Raw genomic sequence first — 17,342 nt, 5'->3', positions numbered from 1 at the left:
ATTTCTAGATTTGATTGTTCAGAAATAAAGTATGAATGCAGGGTCATGCAGAAATGCCCTTGTAGTATGACTCAGTACGGATCTCTTATTCTCCATCAGTAAAAGGGTAAATTATGAAATAAAAGTTTGTTTTTACTTGGTTGTGTACCCCAACTGTAATTCAGCAGGGATGGGCATAGCTATGGATAACAGCGGTTTACTGCTTTGTTGTCTTATCTGCTGCTTATAAAATATATCTACTTTTTTAGCATCCATTTGTTAAAAGTGCCAAAGGAGCGTCAATCCTGCGGGACTTGATTAATGAGGCAATGGATGTGAAACTGAAACGTCGGGAAGCACAACAGCGTGAATTGGATCAAGATGATGAAGAAAACTCAGTGAGTTTTTAATGGACACAATAACTTTAAAATACTGATGCTGACATGTGCAAGTAGGTTCCTGTCCCAAACTGCTCTAAAGTAGTTCACATATTTGGTAGAGTCTAAAATTCCTCCCTCCTGATTATTGTCGTTTGTATTATCGTAACACCAAGGAGCCCTAGTCTTGGATTAGGATCCCACTGTATGCTTTAATACAGAAATTAACAATAATACTACATAGTGTTCAGCTCAGTCTCTGATCCCAGCGTTGATTTGTTCCTGGGTTTTCTAGCTTAGGAGTGCTCAACTCCTGTCCTGTAGCGGCTCTCCATTAGCCCGCTCCCACCTCCTTTATATTCAACCATATTGAGCTATGTGCCTTAGTGAGTCAGCAGAACATAGACACAACACCTACCACAGGACAATTACTAGCCCAGCGAAATATTTTAAAGATATGTAATAAATTTGTAGAAGACTTCAAATATATTTTCCTGGCTGGATCAAGTTTTTCCTGTAGTAGAGAGGCCTTTTGTTTGTAGCCTTCAGTGTTTTCTATTTTGTCATATAAGTGTGTTGTTTTTCTTCATACCATTTTCCTGATTTAGAAACCCCTATATAGAAAGTTCATACTGTACAATAGAAACAGACACAAGTTTAAGGTGAGGGGATGTGTGCTTTGACTTCTTTTGATGGTGTAGTGCTGTGAGCTTTTTTTCAGTTGAGGGAGTGAGATTCCAGAGTTGCAGACCAACTAATTGCTTGTTCATATGCTACATTTTGACTTTGAATAAGTGTTGTCATGTGAGTGGTGGTTTTTCAAAAGCATGTCAAAAGCCATCTTGAAGCATGATCCGTCAGTTTCAACCTGACTGAATAAAATGGACAAGGGATGGCCATTCTATAGAGCAAGCCTCTTCTGAAGCTAGATTTGAATAGCATGATTTGCAGTGAAATATAGGTATGCTAAATGCAGTGTTTCCTCACCGAAGTTAGGGCTGCATTGTGCTTTGGGATGGAAGTAATCTTAACTCAGTGTCACCATGATACTGACTTTAAGGTATGTGCAGCTGCTTATATGCCTGAATTGTGATACACTGACAGCTGGTGCCAGATAGTTGGAGGTGGAGGGATTCCTCTAGTGTAGATGTTTTCCTGTGGCCTCCCTACCCTGCTGCATTACTGCTGCTAAAGAGAAAGTTACCAGAAGCTTCCATGGCACTGTAGGTTTTCTGCTGCAGCTTCTCACAGTGCTGAAGAGGGAATTTATTGCCCACCTGCAGTAAAACTTTGCTCCACCCTCTCCCCCACCCCCCCCCATTAACTTTTGTAGTTCATCCTTTTGCTAGTTTTCTTGGTTTGGTGTTCCAGGGGTTTGGCTGTGAACTACTGGCACCCTTAATAGGACACAGACCTCAGACATGGACGCACTGGAGGAGGGCAGGGTGTGCTGCCACATGTTGAGGGTGGTGAGACCTTGTACTGTAGCTCTGTGAGAAGTATGCGCATTAGCCCTGTGACACTAGCTCAGATCACAAAGACCACAATCACGTATACAAAGCAACTGGGGGCTTACCACTTATAACAAATGACCTGTGAACATCATGGCTGTTTTTTTTATTAAATTCATGGCAGTGTCAAATATTGATTTATTTTTTTCCCCCCAGAATATGCATGGCTGCTGAGTCCTCCCCTCCAGCCCCCCCCCCCCCCCCCCCACCAAACTGCTGCAATTTTTTCCAACAGCAGGGAGATAGAAGCGGGCATCTGCATGCACTTGTCTCTTGCTTAGTGCAGCTCATAGCACTGGGCAGGCATTGTGTTGGAGCAGTAGTCTGGGGGCTGGATTTGGTGACCAGTTTTATGCAAGGAACTGTAGTCAGCGCCACAACTGCTTGGAACCTGTGCTACGAGCCACACCAAGCACAAGACCGTACATGCCCACTTCCACCTCCTTGCTATTGGAAAAATTGCTTCAATTTTTCCTTGTCCTGCTCCCTTCTGACCAGTGGCTTTAAAACTGTACAGCTCCCAGCCTTATACTGTGATATACCCAGCAAGCCAGGCTGCCTAAAGGCTGGTGCCTGAATGTTGCTTTCTCTCTGAGGGCTATGAACAGCATATTGCCAGCAGTTGTAAGTTACCACGCAGCTCTTTCTAAGCAACCACCTTTCTTCTTAAGTAAAGGCATTACAGAGAAAACAGAGAAGTTTATACACATGCTCTAAGCTTACCAGAGGTCACCTATCAGTCTTTCTGTTTTAGCAGGGCTCCATGTCTTTGCAGATTTTCTACATGGGTTGGGATCCCCCTTGCTCAGAAGGTCCTGTCCATTTGCTGGATCAGAGAGAAGGCCGAGAGTCAGTTTAAATGCAGCGTTTTTATGCCAAAAGCTTTTTTTTTTTTTTTTCCCTTTTGGTCTGTTGGCCTCTGGAGTGCCCGCTTTGAAGTAAAGGTCCTGTGGCACCTTGCAGACTATCATAAGTATTGGAGCATGAGCTTTCATGGGTGAATACTCACTCGCATCTGGCGAAGTGGGTGTTCACCCACGAAAGCTCATGCTCCAAAATGTCTGTTAGTCTATAAGGTGCCACAGGATTCTTTGCTGCATTTACAGATCCAGACTAACACAGCTACCCCTCTGATACTTGACACTTTGAACTAGTATGTGCAAGCCTCCCCAGGGTTGGTACCTCTTTAGTGTTTATAATCCTGAGTGATTCTCCTTAATCACCCCCCCGACACACACACTCACTATTTTTTTAGTTCCTGGTGAAGTTGTGCAACCCTCCCTTCCTCTGGAGTTGTGTACAGTTCCTGGCCCACAATGATACATGACCAGTCATAACCATTATACAGTATGTTCTCCCAAAGGTACTGCATGGGATTGCAATATTTGTCACAATGTTAATGTGTCGTAACAAATTGAAAAAAAAAATATTCTCTAAAAAAATGATTGGGTTTGATTTTAGTGTACGATTCTTTTTTTTTTTTTAAACCCTTGCAAATTCAGTTCATTTCAATTCCTTAAGAGTTTATTACTAGTGATAAACTATTTTAAATCTCAGATTCTGAAGACTGGCATGATCTCTTTTGATCTTCAGCATGCACATACACACTATATACTGAATACCTCTGCCATCTAATAACTGTTCAGTGATCTCTAGATCATTTCAGAATGGGGTTTTAGTTCAACTATCATATCTGGCAATCTTAGGGCTTGTCTCCACTTATCGTGGATCCACGAGGGGTTGATTTAGTGGGTCTAGTAAAGACCTGCTAAATTGACCTCTGATCGCTCCCCCATCGACTCCGATACACCACTGGAATGAGAAGTATAAGCATGGTATAGACTCCACAATAAGTCAACCTAAGTTCACGTAGCTGGAGTTGCGTAACTTAAGTTGACTTAACCCCATAGTGTAGACCTGCCCTTAGAAATAGTAAGGGCTGAATGAGTATTGCAACTTAATTACTCCTAGTGATAGGGCTCAGATGCCAGCTGGCTGCGTTGGGACGCTTGTACTGCTAATCTCTCTTCTGTAGTTAAGTGGAAGACTTCAGTCCTAGCATATTTCTAACAATAGATAAAGCTAGAGGAAAAGGAATGGAGAAGATATTTTATTACCCATTTGGGAATAGGAAGCGGGGGGGGAGGCATAATTTGTTGCATCTTGCTGACTTTACAAAATTTTTGTAAGATTCTGATCCAAAGAAATATTGGAAGTTTGTACCAATTCCCTTTGAATGTTGCCACTCTTTTAATAAGATTACTTTGATCAGTAAATGCGTGTCTTGCATCCTCCTACAGGAAGAAGATGAAACAGATTCGGGTACCATGGTCCGGACAAGTGGAGATGAGACTGGTACTGTAAGAGCTGCCAGTACAATGAGTGATGGAGCCAATACCATGATAGAACATGATGGAACGCTGGAATCCCAGCTGGGTACAATGGTAATAAACACGGAAGACGAGGAAGAAGAGGGGACCATGAAGAGTAAGAACTCCTTATTTTTAATGATTATATAGTCCCTGATTCACACAGAGATTAAAATACAAAAGTTGAAGTGGGGAAAAACATGTGATGTATGTGGTCAAAAAGTACAATGAGGCCATAGTAGGATGAAATGTCAGCAGAAGGGAGAAAGCTAAATGTAATGGAAAGTTAAGATTATGACAATAAATGTTTTATGTACGGCAGCTAAGGATGTTTTAATTAAAGTGAGTAATAGCTTTCAGCAAGCTGCTCTGCCTATGGAAGATACTAGTTTTATGGTAATTTATGTACTTTCACTATACTATTTATTGTAGATTACTCCTTAGTGTTGCTCTAACTTCCCTTGACAAAACATACTAAATAATTATAAATTACCAGTTAAACCCCAACCTGGGTTTTCTAATTTTGAATTCAGTTAATAGTTTTTCTATTATGGCATGTCTGCCTCAGTTCCTGTTTCGAAGGAGATGTGCTGTCTGAAGTTACTAGATGTTCTCAGTTGTCATGGTTCCACTCAGTAGATGCAAGCATTTTATTAGGGAGACTTTACTTCTAAAAAGTAAAATATTATTGGCTATTTGTATTGTGATTGTGCCTTGGGTTCCCAATCGTGAATCAGGGCCTATTTTGCTAACACTGAACAAAAAGGTGATGCCTGCCCTGAAGAGCGTGCAATCTGAGTATAAAATGAGACAACCGGTGTATACAGTATACAGGGAGAACACAAGGTAACAACAAAACAGGTCAGCATGACAAGTAGCGGTCACAGCACACCAGCTGTCTAGCACTGTCCGGGAGGGTGGGGGTGAGATGGTGTTTTATGTAGGCATCATGGCAGAGGAGAGATTTAAGGAGGACAATGCAGTGGCTTGCGGATGTTTACAGGGACTTCCTTCCTGGCACTGAGGTGACATGGGAGAAAGTGCAACAGTACTTGCTTTTTAAAATATAAAAAATAGGCAATGAAGGTTGGCGTTGATGGAAAAGCAGAGGTGGGGGTCTATACCTCAATAGTGTACAGTATGCTGGGTAGGATGGGAATAGGCCGTAAGGGCCTTAAGTAAAGATGGGTGGGTAGCTTGTGTTTCAGCAGGGAGAGCCAGTGGACAGGAGCAAAGAGGTATGAGTGATGTAGGAGAAGCAACAAACCAGGAAAACTACCTTTGCATTGACTTTTTTTTGTGAGTGTAAGTGGGGCAAGATTGCATTGACCTAGGCTGGAAAGGAGGTGGCTGCAATAGTTGAGATGCAAGATGTGGCTCTGGATGGGGAGATTTAGCTGAGGGATTGGAGAGGAAAGGCTACATCTTAATGATGTAAAGCAGTAAGACATGACAGTCTTTTAAGGCTTACCTTTTAAGCTGATATGGTGGTACAGACTAATGGTTAATTTCTTCTGTGATTGTATTTAAAACATGATGGTTTGGAGAAATGCTGGTTCAAACAGGCACCTCTTTCAGCATAATCAGGAGTTGGAGAGATTCAGCCTCAGCCTCAGCCTGACCTGTGAAAGTTTTGTCTGTTGTTGTGGGATTTTCGTGACCCAAGTAGAGACCTGGGCTCCATCAGCTGGAAAACACTTGCTAAGTCTGGGGAGTGGCAAGCCAGTCCTTGAAGGAACTGGGTCTAAGCCTGCTTGTGGCTTTAAAGATGAACTAGATAATGGAATCTGTCTAATTGGTATGACTTTTATATTTGCAGCAGTCAGTTCTTAGGAGGCAGCAACTGCAGGCTGCATGAGCACCAGGTACAGTGGGTTGCAGTTAAATAACATTGATACAAGTGATCTGGGAAAATGTCCTCTGCTTTCAATAGGCGTGGTGAGATTTGTTCAGAATGGAATAGCCTTTGTAACACTCAAATATCTTGTGACTCATTGTCACTTATTCATGACAGTAACGTGTGTATTTACCATTTAATAATGCTGGAGGTCTGTTTACTATTGGAATCAGTTGTGATCCAGACAGTAGTGTGGAGCATCAAACCATAAACTCAGTTGCTGCAAGACCTATACTTCAGTCCTCTGGTTGTGTTGTCATTCTTAATTTACCTCTCCTCTCTGTGTTGTATGTTATCCTGATGCAAACATCCGTAGAAAATTTAACTATAGTGTATATAATCCATGTGGCATAGCTGGTGCTGGAGGCTGAAACTTTTACAAATAAATAGGCATGGTGTGGTGGACCCACTGTCAACTTCACTGAATTTTAGTTTGCCCTGGTAAGCTCGCGTGGGGAAACAGGTGGTGCAGCTTCACCTCTAACAATTGTAACAGGGACATATGTTCCAGCACTCCCTTTCCTACTGTTCTTCATTAGCTACTCCCTCTAGGTTGATCGATTTTTGACTGCTACTATTTAACCTATAACACTGTATTTTAACCAGTTTGGAAGTCTATCTGATTTGTTTAGTTTTGAGAGGTTCATAAGCTGATGTGTTTTATTTCACCACAATTGGAAAAACCTTGGTCTTCATTTGAAGTACCTGTTCTTTGGAGAACTGTATCTCTTAGCAGTAGCTTCACTTAATCTAAGCTATAGATTGGCTTCATTAGTCCGTGTGATCTGCTGGAAGTTTTTCCTTACCACACAACCTTTGCCTTTCGACCGCTGAGCCCTCATCTGGCTTAAAATGCCTCTCTGGGAAAGGTGAAGTGCTTTGTTACATGTGGCAGGCAGTGCTCTCTCTACTGGTTTCATCGAATGTTATTCTCAACAAACAGGAAACAACAAGCCTGCAAGACAAGATTATCACTAGCCATACTAGAAATGACTTCTAGTTGAAAAGTTTTACACATGGAGTATTTGCATGAAAGGAATGTAGATGAGATACAGTGACCTTGGGACATAGACTCTAAAATGTATTCAAAACAGGAAAGTGAGTCCATGCATAGCTTAAATGCTTTAATATTTAGGAGGCTGTTCGAGTATTCAAGATAATCTAGCTCTTATTGCTCAGGCTATAGAGAATGCCGTGATAAACAGAGGGACAGTGTTAATGCTTGTCCAAGAATAAAAGATGTGGGTAAAAATTCTTCATATACTCATGTAGCATAAAGTATATTTGATTAACTTAAGCAATTTTGCAGTCTTAAAAGATGGGTACATGGAATGAATTAGGTTCATTTCTCCCAGAATTCCAGAAGAAACCTGGTCTCATTCTAGCTAGTATTTTTCAGAGTTTATGGGGAATTAAAAATCCTTTGTAGGGTTAGTCCAGAAATCCCTCGATGCCTTAAGATGACCTTGCCATTTTCAGATGTTAGACAATAGCAAGTCTCTTTTGGAGCTGATGCTTGAGATAAAGGGCTATTATTGTAAGACAGCAAGTGTCTTGAATGCCTGGTGTACAGCCGTGCACACAAAGATAGTTACTGAACATTTACATCTCATTGAAGGATGCAGAGTTTAAAATGATGGGTACAGTTTGACTCTGCAGGAGGGTATACGCTCCTCTACTCCTCACAGATTGACTTGGAACAGGGTCACTTTGGATGAAGCAGGGGAGAATGATAGTGCTGAACTGGAAAAGGTGTGAAGAAAGGGAAAAATCGCTTCCTTCCTCCCCCAGTTAAGAACTTTTTCTCATGGAAATCTGTTCCTGCAGACTTGGAGTTTTGACAATACTGGAAATATCTTATAGATGCTTCAGTTGGGTACAATGAACATCTTCAGACTCTGTGGTTGTCTTGCTCCTTAATGCTCTCTCACATTTGCGCTACCAGTGTAGTCATGGCTAGCTTGTTTGTTTATTTTTTATAGGGAAGGTTTGTTCCTTCTCCTAAAGCAAGTTTTTCCTTCCTTCCTTGCATCTTAGCATTGTTTCCAAGGGCCGCACTGGTGATCTGAGTTTAAGTCCTCAGTTACTGAACTCGCATGGAAATGATCAATACAAAGATTTGTGACTTTAGTAGGAGGTGCATTGGTCCCTTCCAGGAGTGATGTGGGACTGGGGAAGGCAGGGAGCCTTCCTTAGCCTTGCTGAGCTGCTGCCTGGGAGCCACCTGAGGTAAGTGCTGCCTGTCAGGAAGCCAAACCCTAGCCCTGAGCCCTCTTGCAGAGCCTGCACCCCAACCCCCAGACCTAAACCCCATCCCAGAACCAGCACCTTATACACCCCTCATGCATCCCAAAACTCTGCCCAAGCTCAGACCTGCCCTCCTGCACCCAAACTGCCTCCCAGAGCCAACACCCCAACCCTCTGCCCCAGGCTCAGCCAGAGCCCCCCTCCCACACTGTGAACCTCTCAGCCCCAGCCCAGAGGCCCCCCACCCCCCAAATCCCAACTCCCCTGTCCCAGCCTGGTGAAAGTGAATGAGGGTAGGGGAGAGCGAGCAAAGGAGAGAAGGGGGGATGGACTGAAAAGGGTTTCAGGGCAGGGGTGGGGCTTCAGGGAAGGGGTAGGGTAGATCCTGGATTGTCCTTAAATTCAAAAAGTGATCTTGGGTGTAAAAATGTTGGAGACCACTGGATTAGACCAGCTAAGAATAATTGTGTATAAGCTTTTTACAAATCACTTAGGAAGAAGTACTTTTATAGGACTTTTCCCAGGAATTCATTAGTTCTGTCAAATGAAAACTCTTTTCCACTCAATGGCTCTTTAGACTCACCATCTCTCGGTTAAGACTTTTTTTTTCTAACAAGAGGGAGCACATAGTAATATGCTTACAAATTGATATAGAACTCTGCAAACTCTGGCTTTTTTGCTGAAATTTCAAACTTTGGCAAATATCGATTAGCTGTAAGTAATGGGGGAAGTCTGCTTTTATAACAATGGGAAGAAAGCTGACTTATATTTCAGTGTTAGCATGACTGAAACAGGATAATAGCCTGTGACAAGGAGAGAAATGGCAAATCAGGCATCTATGTACAGTAGTTTACTATAATTTAAATGGTTGCCCCAAGAGGATGGGGACAAGAGCTATTTAAGTTGAGAATCTGTTGTTCACAAACAGAAAACATACTGAGTTTGTCCTTCTAAAGAATCTGAGTAATATGGCTTCTCGGGTTTTAAAGGGATCAGAAATCTAAAGGGTTTTTGTTTTAAGAAAAAAGCCTATGATGATTCTTTCAGTTTTGAGTATTTTCCCAAACCACTGCTATCACTTTTTAACTATTCACTAACTTCACACTAAGGGAAAAATGCTACCAAAATTCTGTTTAAACTTGGTTGGGAGAGGGATTTGCTCTTTGATGTAATTGATACATTAACTTACAAAGTTGAACAATGCTAAACCCCTTCATTTTTGGCCTACTTCAGTTCACTTACCTTCACTTGCATCGCTTCTTCAAAACTCTGTGGTCCTTACAAACTGAAAGTAAATAGTTCTGTCCTCAAGTTACTCTCAGTATAGAAGATGCACATGGTAATTTTACTTTCACAGATGAAACACCCAACTTCAAAACCAGCATTTATTTTGTGGTTAGGGGCATCCTACAATGGCTACTGCAGTTCTTGGCTGTGTTTTAGCATCTAACCAGAAGAGGGAGCTCCAGAACAAGCTGCTGGCAGATGCTGTTGGAATTGGAAGCTCATCTTCCAAACACTTGGAAGTGTCGGAGGACTTCCTCAGTCTGAGGAATGAATTTGAGGTTCCCGGTGCAAGTGCTGTGGCAGCGTCACTCTTGTGCACACTACTGTCATGTACATGTACATTTAATGCCATAATTTCAAGAGGACCCAGGGCAGGTTGGTTTCATTCAGCATTTTTGCTCTTGCCATCAAAGAAGTACCTACATTTAAAAAAAAAAAAAAGTCTTCTACACAGTTGGTTTATTGATTTAATCGTTTGGAAAATTACCATATCAAGTTAAAATGTAGCTTAAACTCCTTTTCCTTTCCTCTCCACCTCCTCCAGTAGAATAATATTGAATTCCTAAGTGCAGCCCAGTGCACTGTCCATATTAATATTCCTTTGTATAACTGTTTCCTGGGGAGATGGCTGGGCAGCAGTCTCTTAAGAGTTTGTAAATCTCTTTCCTGTGAATTGCCTCAAATGCTCCATTTTTCCCCCAACTTATTTCCATGTTAATGTTCTCTTGATGTTCAGTTAAATTGATGGACCTGTAAAAAGTCATCAAACCAGCAACAGAATTCTTGAGGAAGGATTTTTAAAAATCTTAAATAGGTGAAATAATGGTATTTTTAATGCATTGGAATTGGAGAATTTTCATTAATTCATATATTAAGTGATCTGTCTTTCAAATGATAACTGGTCTAGCAATTCATGATAAAGAGTGTTCAGGTGAATACAGTATGAAGATCTAAATTCTTTTACATAGCAGCAGTGGTGAGTAGAATCTTTCCAGGAGCCTGAAACTCCTGGGGGCTTATATTTTTGAGTAACTGCAAAATTGCATCAAAACTGGTTCTCGCTGCCCCTCTTCCACTCCCTCCCCCCCCCCTTTTTTTTTGCTGTCTTGTACCATTTAAAAGAAACAAAACAAAAAATCTGCCTTTTAAATGAAAAAGAGTCTGAGACATTGAAATGTCATATTTCAGACTCGGCTTTCTATGGAAGTTCTGGAAAACAGTTTCCTCTAGCACCTCATACAGTGTGTTATGAAACTTTCAGAGAGCCATACCTTCTGTTCTTAAATGAATTGGTTTGTTTTTTTTAGGCTTTGATCACCTAAATATACTAGATTTAAGGTGGACTTGTTATGTATAGGGTTGAATACAGAAGTACCAAAATCCATCACGTACTAATTTTGGCTGCTTAAATATTTTACAGTTGTTTGGTTTTGGTTTTCCAAAGATACTCAAAACAAAATATTCAAACATTTACAAAAAACACCCCCCCCTCGCCCCGCGCACACACACAACAAACAGGTCACTAAATATCCTAGTCCTGAGGTCAGCAGCCTTTCAGAAGTAGTGTGCCAGTCTTAATTTATTCACCCTAATTTAAGGTTTCGTGTGCCATTAATACATTTTAACATTTTTAGAAGGTCTCTTTCTATAAGTCTATAATATATAACTAAACTGTTGTATGTAAAGTAAATAAGGTTTTTTAAATGTTTAAGAAGCTTCATTTAAAATGCCGAGCTCCCTGGACAGGTGGCTAGGACCCAGGCAGTGTGAGTGCCACTGAAAATCAGCTTGCGTGCCGCCTTTGGAACCCATGCCATAGGTTGTCTACCCCTGTCTTAGTCTGTTGTGCATTAGCCTTTGAGTCTTTGATTTTTCTGAGAACTGCAACTATTTAAACTGCACTGTTACACATCTTTTTTTTTTTGTAAATCCATTGTTAACAGCTTACTTGATAAAAGTTTAATTGCTTTGGAACAACCTGTAATTTTAACATTTAAAAGCTAGCCTTCTGAAGCACTAAGGAAAGGCACTCATTTGTAATATTAGGAACTCTTGTTCTGCTCAGGGTATGGCTACACTTGAAATTTCAAAGCGCTGCCACGGCAGCGCTTTGAAGTGTGAGTGTGGTCAGAGCGCCAGTGGTGGAAGAGAGCTCTCCCAGCGCTGCACATAAACCACATCCCTTACGGGTGTAGCTTGCAGCGCTGGGAGCCGCGCTCCCAGCGCTGCGGCACTGATTACACTGAGGCTTTACAGCGCTGTATGTTGCAGCGCTCAGGGGGGTGTTTTTTCACACCCCAGTTGCAGCGCTGTAAAGTGCCAGTGTAGCCAAGCCCTCAGACACTGGAATAATTATTTCAGTATAGTCACAACAAATCTTATTGTCCTTTTCTTGTTAAAACATCTACTAAACTACACTTCAGCCAGCCATGAGCTTGGATTGCTAGTGGGGGGGAAAAAGTTGGTATTTCCTCTTTAAAGATAAATTTCACTAATATTCATGCAATTGATAAGTGTTTGTATTTAGTTATCAAAATTTCTTCTCTTATCTCTCAGGCTATTTGTGTGTGTATGTTTGTTAGTAGACACTTTTCCTGCCATTTGCTAGTATTCGTAGTGCTGCTTGACACTACTGAAAATCTTGTCTTATCCACATCTTGCTTTTATTACTTGCCCATATAATGGGTAGCACTTGAGATGAGGAAAACTGATATCTTGGCTCTTGCAGGACTAAAGAGTAGAAGCATACCTGATGTGACAGGTAAGATAACTATACTGCCTTCGGGCTATAATTGGATCTCATAAGTGAAGTAAGAACTAGCTTGGTCAGTACTTAAACCTGCCCTGTCTTTCTTAAAAGGGCCTGTCGCTGTGGTATGTAAGCATCAAACAAAACATACGATGAAACTTGAGTGTTCCAATGTGGGGTCTTGTGTATGAGGCTTTTTTTGTATACACATGAGTGAGGTTCTTTATTGTAGCATACAAATGCAGCAGCATGGCATTAGCAGCTCTAATAGCACCGTACCCTCTGTCATTTGGATATGATGTAAACTATGCCTCCATTTGTGATCATTAAAGATCCCCTGGCACTCCTCACAGAGTAGGTGCATTAGCCTGTCTTAGCTAGATTCCAAATCCAATGATTACATGAATTCATCTGGCATTTCCAATTACATTTGAAATCTCTTCCTATGTCCTAAGCTGGCAAATGATTATGCTCTGTTAAGAAGCCACCTTCCATCCTAAAGATGGCAGCATTTCATTAATGAGTGAAAGTGGTTGTGTGTGTGTGTGTGCTGCAATTTTTTTAGGTGAGAAGAGCCATCTGAACATGTTAGTCTTGGTAGTCTTGTGTTAAATGTGCAAGATATTGATATTTTAACTTTAGCTAAAGTAAAACATTTAAGTGCCAACATTCAATAGACCTTTCATTAGTTAGAAGGCTAATTTTTCATGTAAAGCAATGACTTTTCTCTGTAAAAACAGTAATTTAAAATGCACAGCATAATTAAACGTGGGTGGCTTAGAAGGCATCCACTAGGTGTCACACTCGGTTATTGTTGCAAATGAACAAAGCACTATTTATCTATACTTATGAGGCAGCTGTAGGTGGTTTAATGACAGTCAGTATCTGAAGTTGTTTAGTTGCCTGGTATTGAAATGGATGATGTGGTTATTGCAGAAGTATGTCATTAGCATTTTTCGGCTCTTCTTCAAAAGATGACTTTCCATAATACTGCCTCCGGTTCATGTATTAGGTTATTCAGCATCTTCAGTGGTATAGCTTTACATCTAAAATGAATTGGACCATTTAAAGGTAATTGGGACATAAAGCATTATAGCAGTATGTCCTCAGATACTATGATGAGCATTGTATAAATACCTAAATTGACTAAACACTTCCTTCCTCACTGTAGCATTACACTGCTGCTGTTGATGCATGGTGAATATAAATGTCCACAAATGAGAACTTTCTTCCAGTACTGGGCATGTTCCCCTGTGCTAGTTATATTCTATATTGCTTTTCACCTTCATCTTAGCAGTACTTCTGGTGAAGATGACTGCTCTCTGTTTGCCTCCCATCTGTGCAACAGGAATATCATGTCATGTAGCTGTGAGTGCGGTCATGTAGACTAGCAGTGGGACTATATATACTGCCATTTTGGTGCTGGCAAGAAAGTGATGTGTTTCTTAACAGTAGGGTAATGATGTCTTCTAAAAAATCTGAAGGCTTTGCCCAACGGATTACGTTTTTTTAAATTGGAGTCTGAGCTACACACTTGTCCATTTTCAGTTCTTTGCATGCTGAATCTTGTACGTGGCCTCACCATTAATAAAGCCGATACTACAGGAACATAAATTCCATCCAGCATTCTGAAATTAGAAGCAGACATAGATGTTTAATGTAGCAATCTTTAAAAGTATACGTTTGAGTGCCTTTATTGCTTTTACAGTACTGTGTAAGAAAGTATACTTGTGCTAGTGTACCTATGAATGCCAGTGATAGAAACTGGGAGAAGTTTTCTGGACGCGAGCAATGGCTTGATCAAGATGGGGAGCATGAGTAATGGATTCTGAGTAGCATACAATGGGCAATATACCACAACAGTATCTTGAAAGATGAAGAGGAAAGAGTTGAATCATTTATGATTAGACTCAACTTTATCCCAAAATAATAAATCTCATCTGCAGGCTAGCTCTGACCAACCTGTCTCCTCTAAGAATAATTAGGAGTTTATTTCCTGTGAGGACCCGAATAAACTGTGGAGGAAATGTCCTCCTCATGGGAACAAATAGTTTCTCAAATAAAATCTTAAAACTTCTTGGATCAAAGAGAGTGCCACTTCTAAGTCGGAATTCTTCTTACCAGCCATTACTTATGCTATTGAGGCTCTTTCTCCGAAGAGAACAGCAAACAATGTGGTATATGCATATCAGCTTCTGTCTTAAGCATTGTAAGTTTTTATGGCCACAAACAAGTAGAGACATTAAAAAATGGAGTTGCTGACACATCTGTATTCTCGTTCAGCTTTATACCAATCAAAATTCTGAGATTGTTGTGCACGAGACCCTAGATATGAGAGATTGCAACACATCCAAGTAAAGTTGCTTCTGGGTAAGCTTATGATATGGGCTAGGAATGAGTTATCCAATCAGAACTTGTCACTGTTTCCTCTTTTTCTGCTTTTGTCTCCATTGCCAATACCTTCATGTATTTAGTCCAATGACTAAAGCAAACAAGCTGAGAGAGAAGAATTCCCTGTCAGAATGGGGAGGAAAGCAGCCTCTGTCCCTTCATTTGCTTGTGAGCTAGTATAATATTGTCATAGTTCTTAATAAAACATAGTAAAAGATGATGTCAAAAAGGGTAGTCAGCAGTTTAACTAGCTTTCTTGCATCACAGAAAATGCACAGAGCCTTCTCTGTCACATGTACCATAGACTTTTTTGTGTCATTAAGAATAAATATTCTTTCTTTGAATGAATAGAAGATACTTTATAGTTTACAAAATAAGTTAATTTGGATGTTTTCGATTAATTGTAATAGTCCTCTGTTGCTTTGCCGTGGTGGCAGGACCCACCAGGCATGGTTTAGATTTCTTTTGGAATTTAGAAAAAGTTCCTCGTAGTCGTGGCAAGACTTATCAGTGTACATTTAAGGAGCTGTGAAATGCGTGCCTTGCACTTCATGTGAGTGAATTCCAGTTCATGTTACTAAAGGGTAGGAAAGTAATTAATGGTGGTATACTATTAGCTGTAGTTGAATAAATTTGCCTCTCTGCTATGCTGTATGAAATGATACAGTTCTGTTAATTTTTACAGAAACTAATAAAGATTATCCCGAGTGGCTTTTAAACTTCAAGTATCGGGGGTAGCCGTGCTATTCTGTATCCACCAAAACCCTTAATTGAATGGGCCCTGTCAACACTGGTTCTCCACTTGTGAGATAACTCCCTTCTCTTCATGTGTCAGTATAATCGTGCCTGCATCTGTAATTTTCACTCCATGCATCTGAAGTGGGTTTTTTACCCATGAAAGCTTATGCCCAAATAAATCTGTTAGTCTTTAAAGTGCCACTGGACTCCTTGTTGTGTTTAAACTTCAGTTATGGTTCTCTGAGGAAAAGCTTGATGCAAACAACTACAGTTCCATTTGAAATTTGCATATTAGGCATTTATTGTATGTAATCATTGGGCACTATTATTGTTAAATGCTTGGCTTAGACCTTTGAGTTAAACTATAATAGACAGCAATGGCTTTTCTGATTTTTAAAATTAAAACATCATTTCATACATCCTTGCAAAGTTTGATCAAGAGCTTTTCTATACAGGGCCTCTGTATTCCTGGATGTGTAGCACCATGATCCTTATTTTGGGTCTCTGTGTGCTACCACAAAACAAATAGTAAGTTATTTCCAGAGTCTTTGGTGTATGTGCTCCTGCCACCCCATTGTCACAAATGCATGCACTCTCTGGAACTTAATTGTAGTCCGCTGGGAGCATGTCTAGATGCTGCAGCTTACTAGGACCATGAGCAAACTAATGTCTAACAAAATCAGTCAAGTTCTTTCCTAGTATTCTGATATGTAATTCCAGAAAGTGTGCCCAGCTACTCAGATTTTGTCAAACTTTTTCTCATTCTCAGTGCATAGGCATATCAAATAGTTTGTTACAACTAGACTAAGCCATGATGAAAGACAGAGTACAACAAAAATACATTGCATTTACAATCTTTTATCCAAGGATTTCAAAGCACTTACCTGTGTATAGTTGGTGGGAAGACTCCAAGATAATCCTGTTTTGATAGGTTGCTCATAAGAAGTTTGTAGTCTAATTAGCCACTGGTGATATCATTTGTCACCAAAAATTACTGTCTGACTTGACTTAAACTGCCAGAACATGAATTGTTTTTATGCACTAGTGCAACATTTGTGCATTTGGGTGTTCAGCACTTCATGGTATTGTTTTAAAACAAAATAGCTTGTTTTTATCTTCAACATTTTTAACTGAATACCTTTCTATTAAGTTTAGAGGGAAAGAACCAAATTTTTGTTTTGATAAACTTTAGTCTTCCTATCAGGAAAATATACACATGCTCAGTATCTAACTTCTGTAATATAATATTGCTAACTTCATAAGCCAACGTTTTATGGGTTTAGATAGAATTATAGTTCTGCATATGAATGTGTCCATTAGCAAATTGGCAGGGCTGCAGGTTAAACATTTAATTTTAAAATCTTAATGTACTTGCAATGCAGTTTCCCTGGCTCTGATGTGGAATGAGGAACATCTACATGCTTCAAGCATAGGTCTCTTTAAAACAGAATACAGATTTAAAGAATATGCAAGAGGTTATGCAGTCTTGAAGGAATATGTGTACATCTATCATAGTAACAGCTCTGGAACTTGCTTTCGGTGGTGGCGGTTGGAATCACTATAAAGAGGGGGAAATAGTAAAACAAGGATTTTTTTTCTATTGCATTGGTTTCTATTTCCCATTTATTTTAGTAGGAGAGAAACATTCTTGTTACATTCATAGATTTACTACTCAGCAAGCTTACTTGAATAATAGGGTGGAATTTTCAAAAGCAATCTACCTTTCCTATTTCTACTCCTATTGAAGTCTTCTGGTTTTGGAAAATCTCTTCCATAAAGTCCAAATGCTATTAGAGT

At 40.2% G+C, this 17,342-nt stretch overlaps 1 protein-coding gene across 4 annotated transcripts in view; it reads left to right on the top strand.

Annotated features, from left to right (window-relative positions):
- STK4 (serine/threonine kinase 4) overlaps nt 1-17,342 on the top strand; it is a 71,017-nt gene that overhangs the window by 13,472 nt on the left and 40,203 nt on the right. For all 4 annotated transcript variants that reach the window (XM_050917390.1, XM_050917391.1, XM_050917389.1 and 1 more), the window contains exons 8-9: nt 249-377; nt 4,168-4,354. In XM_050917390.1, coding sequence (XP_050773347.1) covers nt 249-377; nt 4,168-4,354 — 316 coding nt within the window. The remainder of the gene's footprint in view (nt 1-248; nt 378-4,167; nt 4,355-17,342) is intronic.

The sequence above is a fragment of the Gopherus flavomarginatus genome, chromosome 11, assembly GCF_025201925.1.
Source record: "Gopherus flavomarginatus isolate rGopFla2 chromosome 11, rGopFla2.mat.asm, whole genome shotgun sequence".
In the NCBI taxonomy this organism is placed as follows: Eukaryota; Metazoa; Chordata; order Testudines; family Testudinidae; genus Gopherus; species Gopherus flavomarginatus.
The sequence above is the reverse complement of the archived record's forward strand: the minus strand, read 5'-3'. Positions and strand labels throughout refer to the sequence as shown.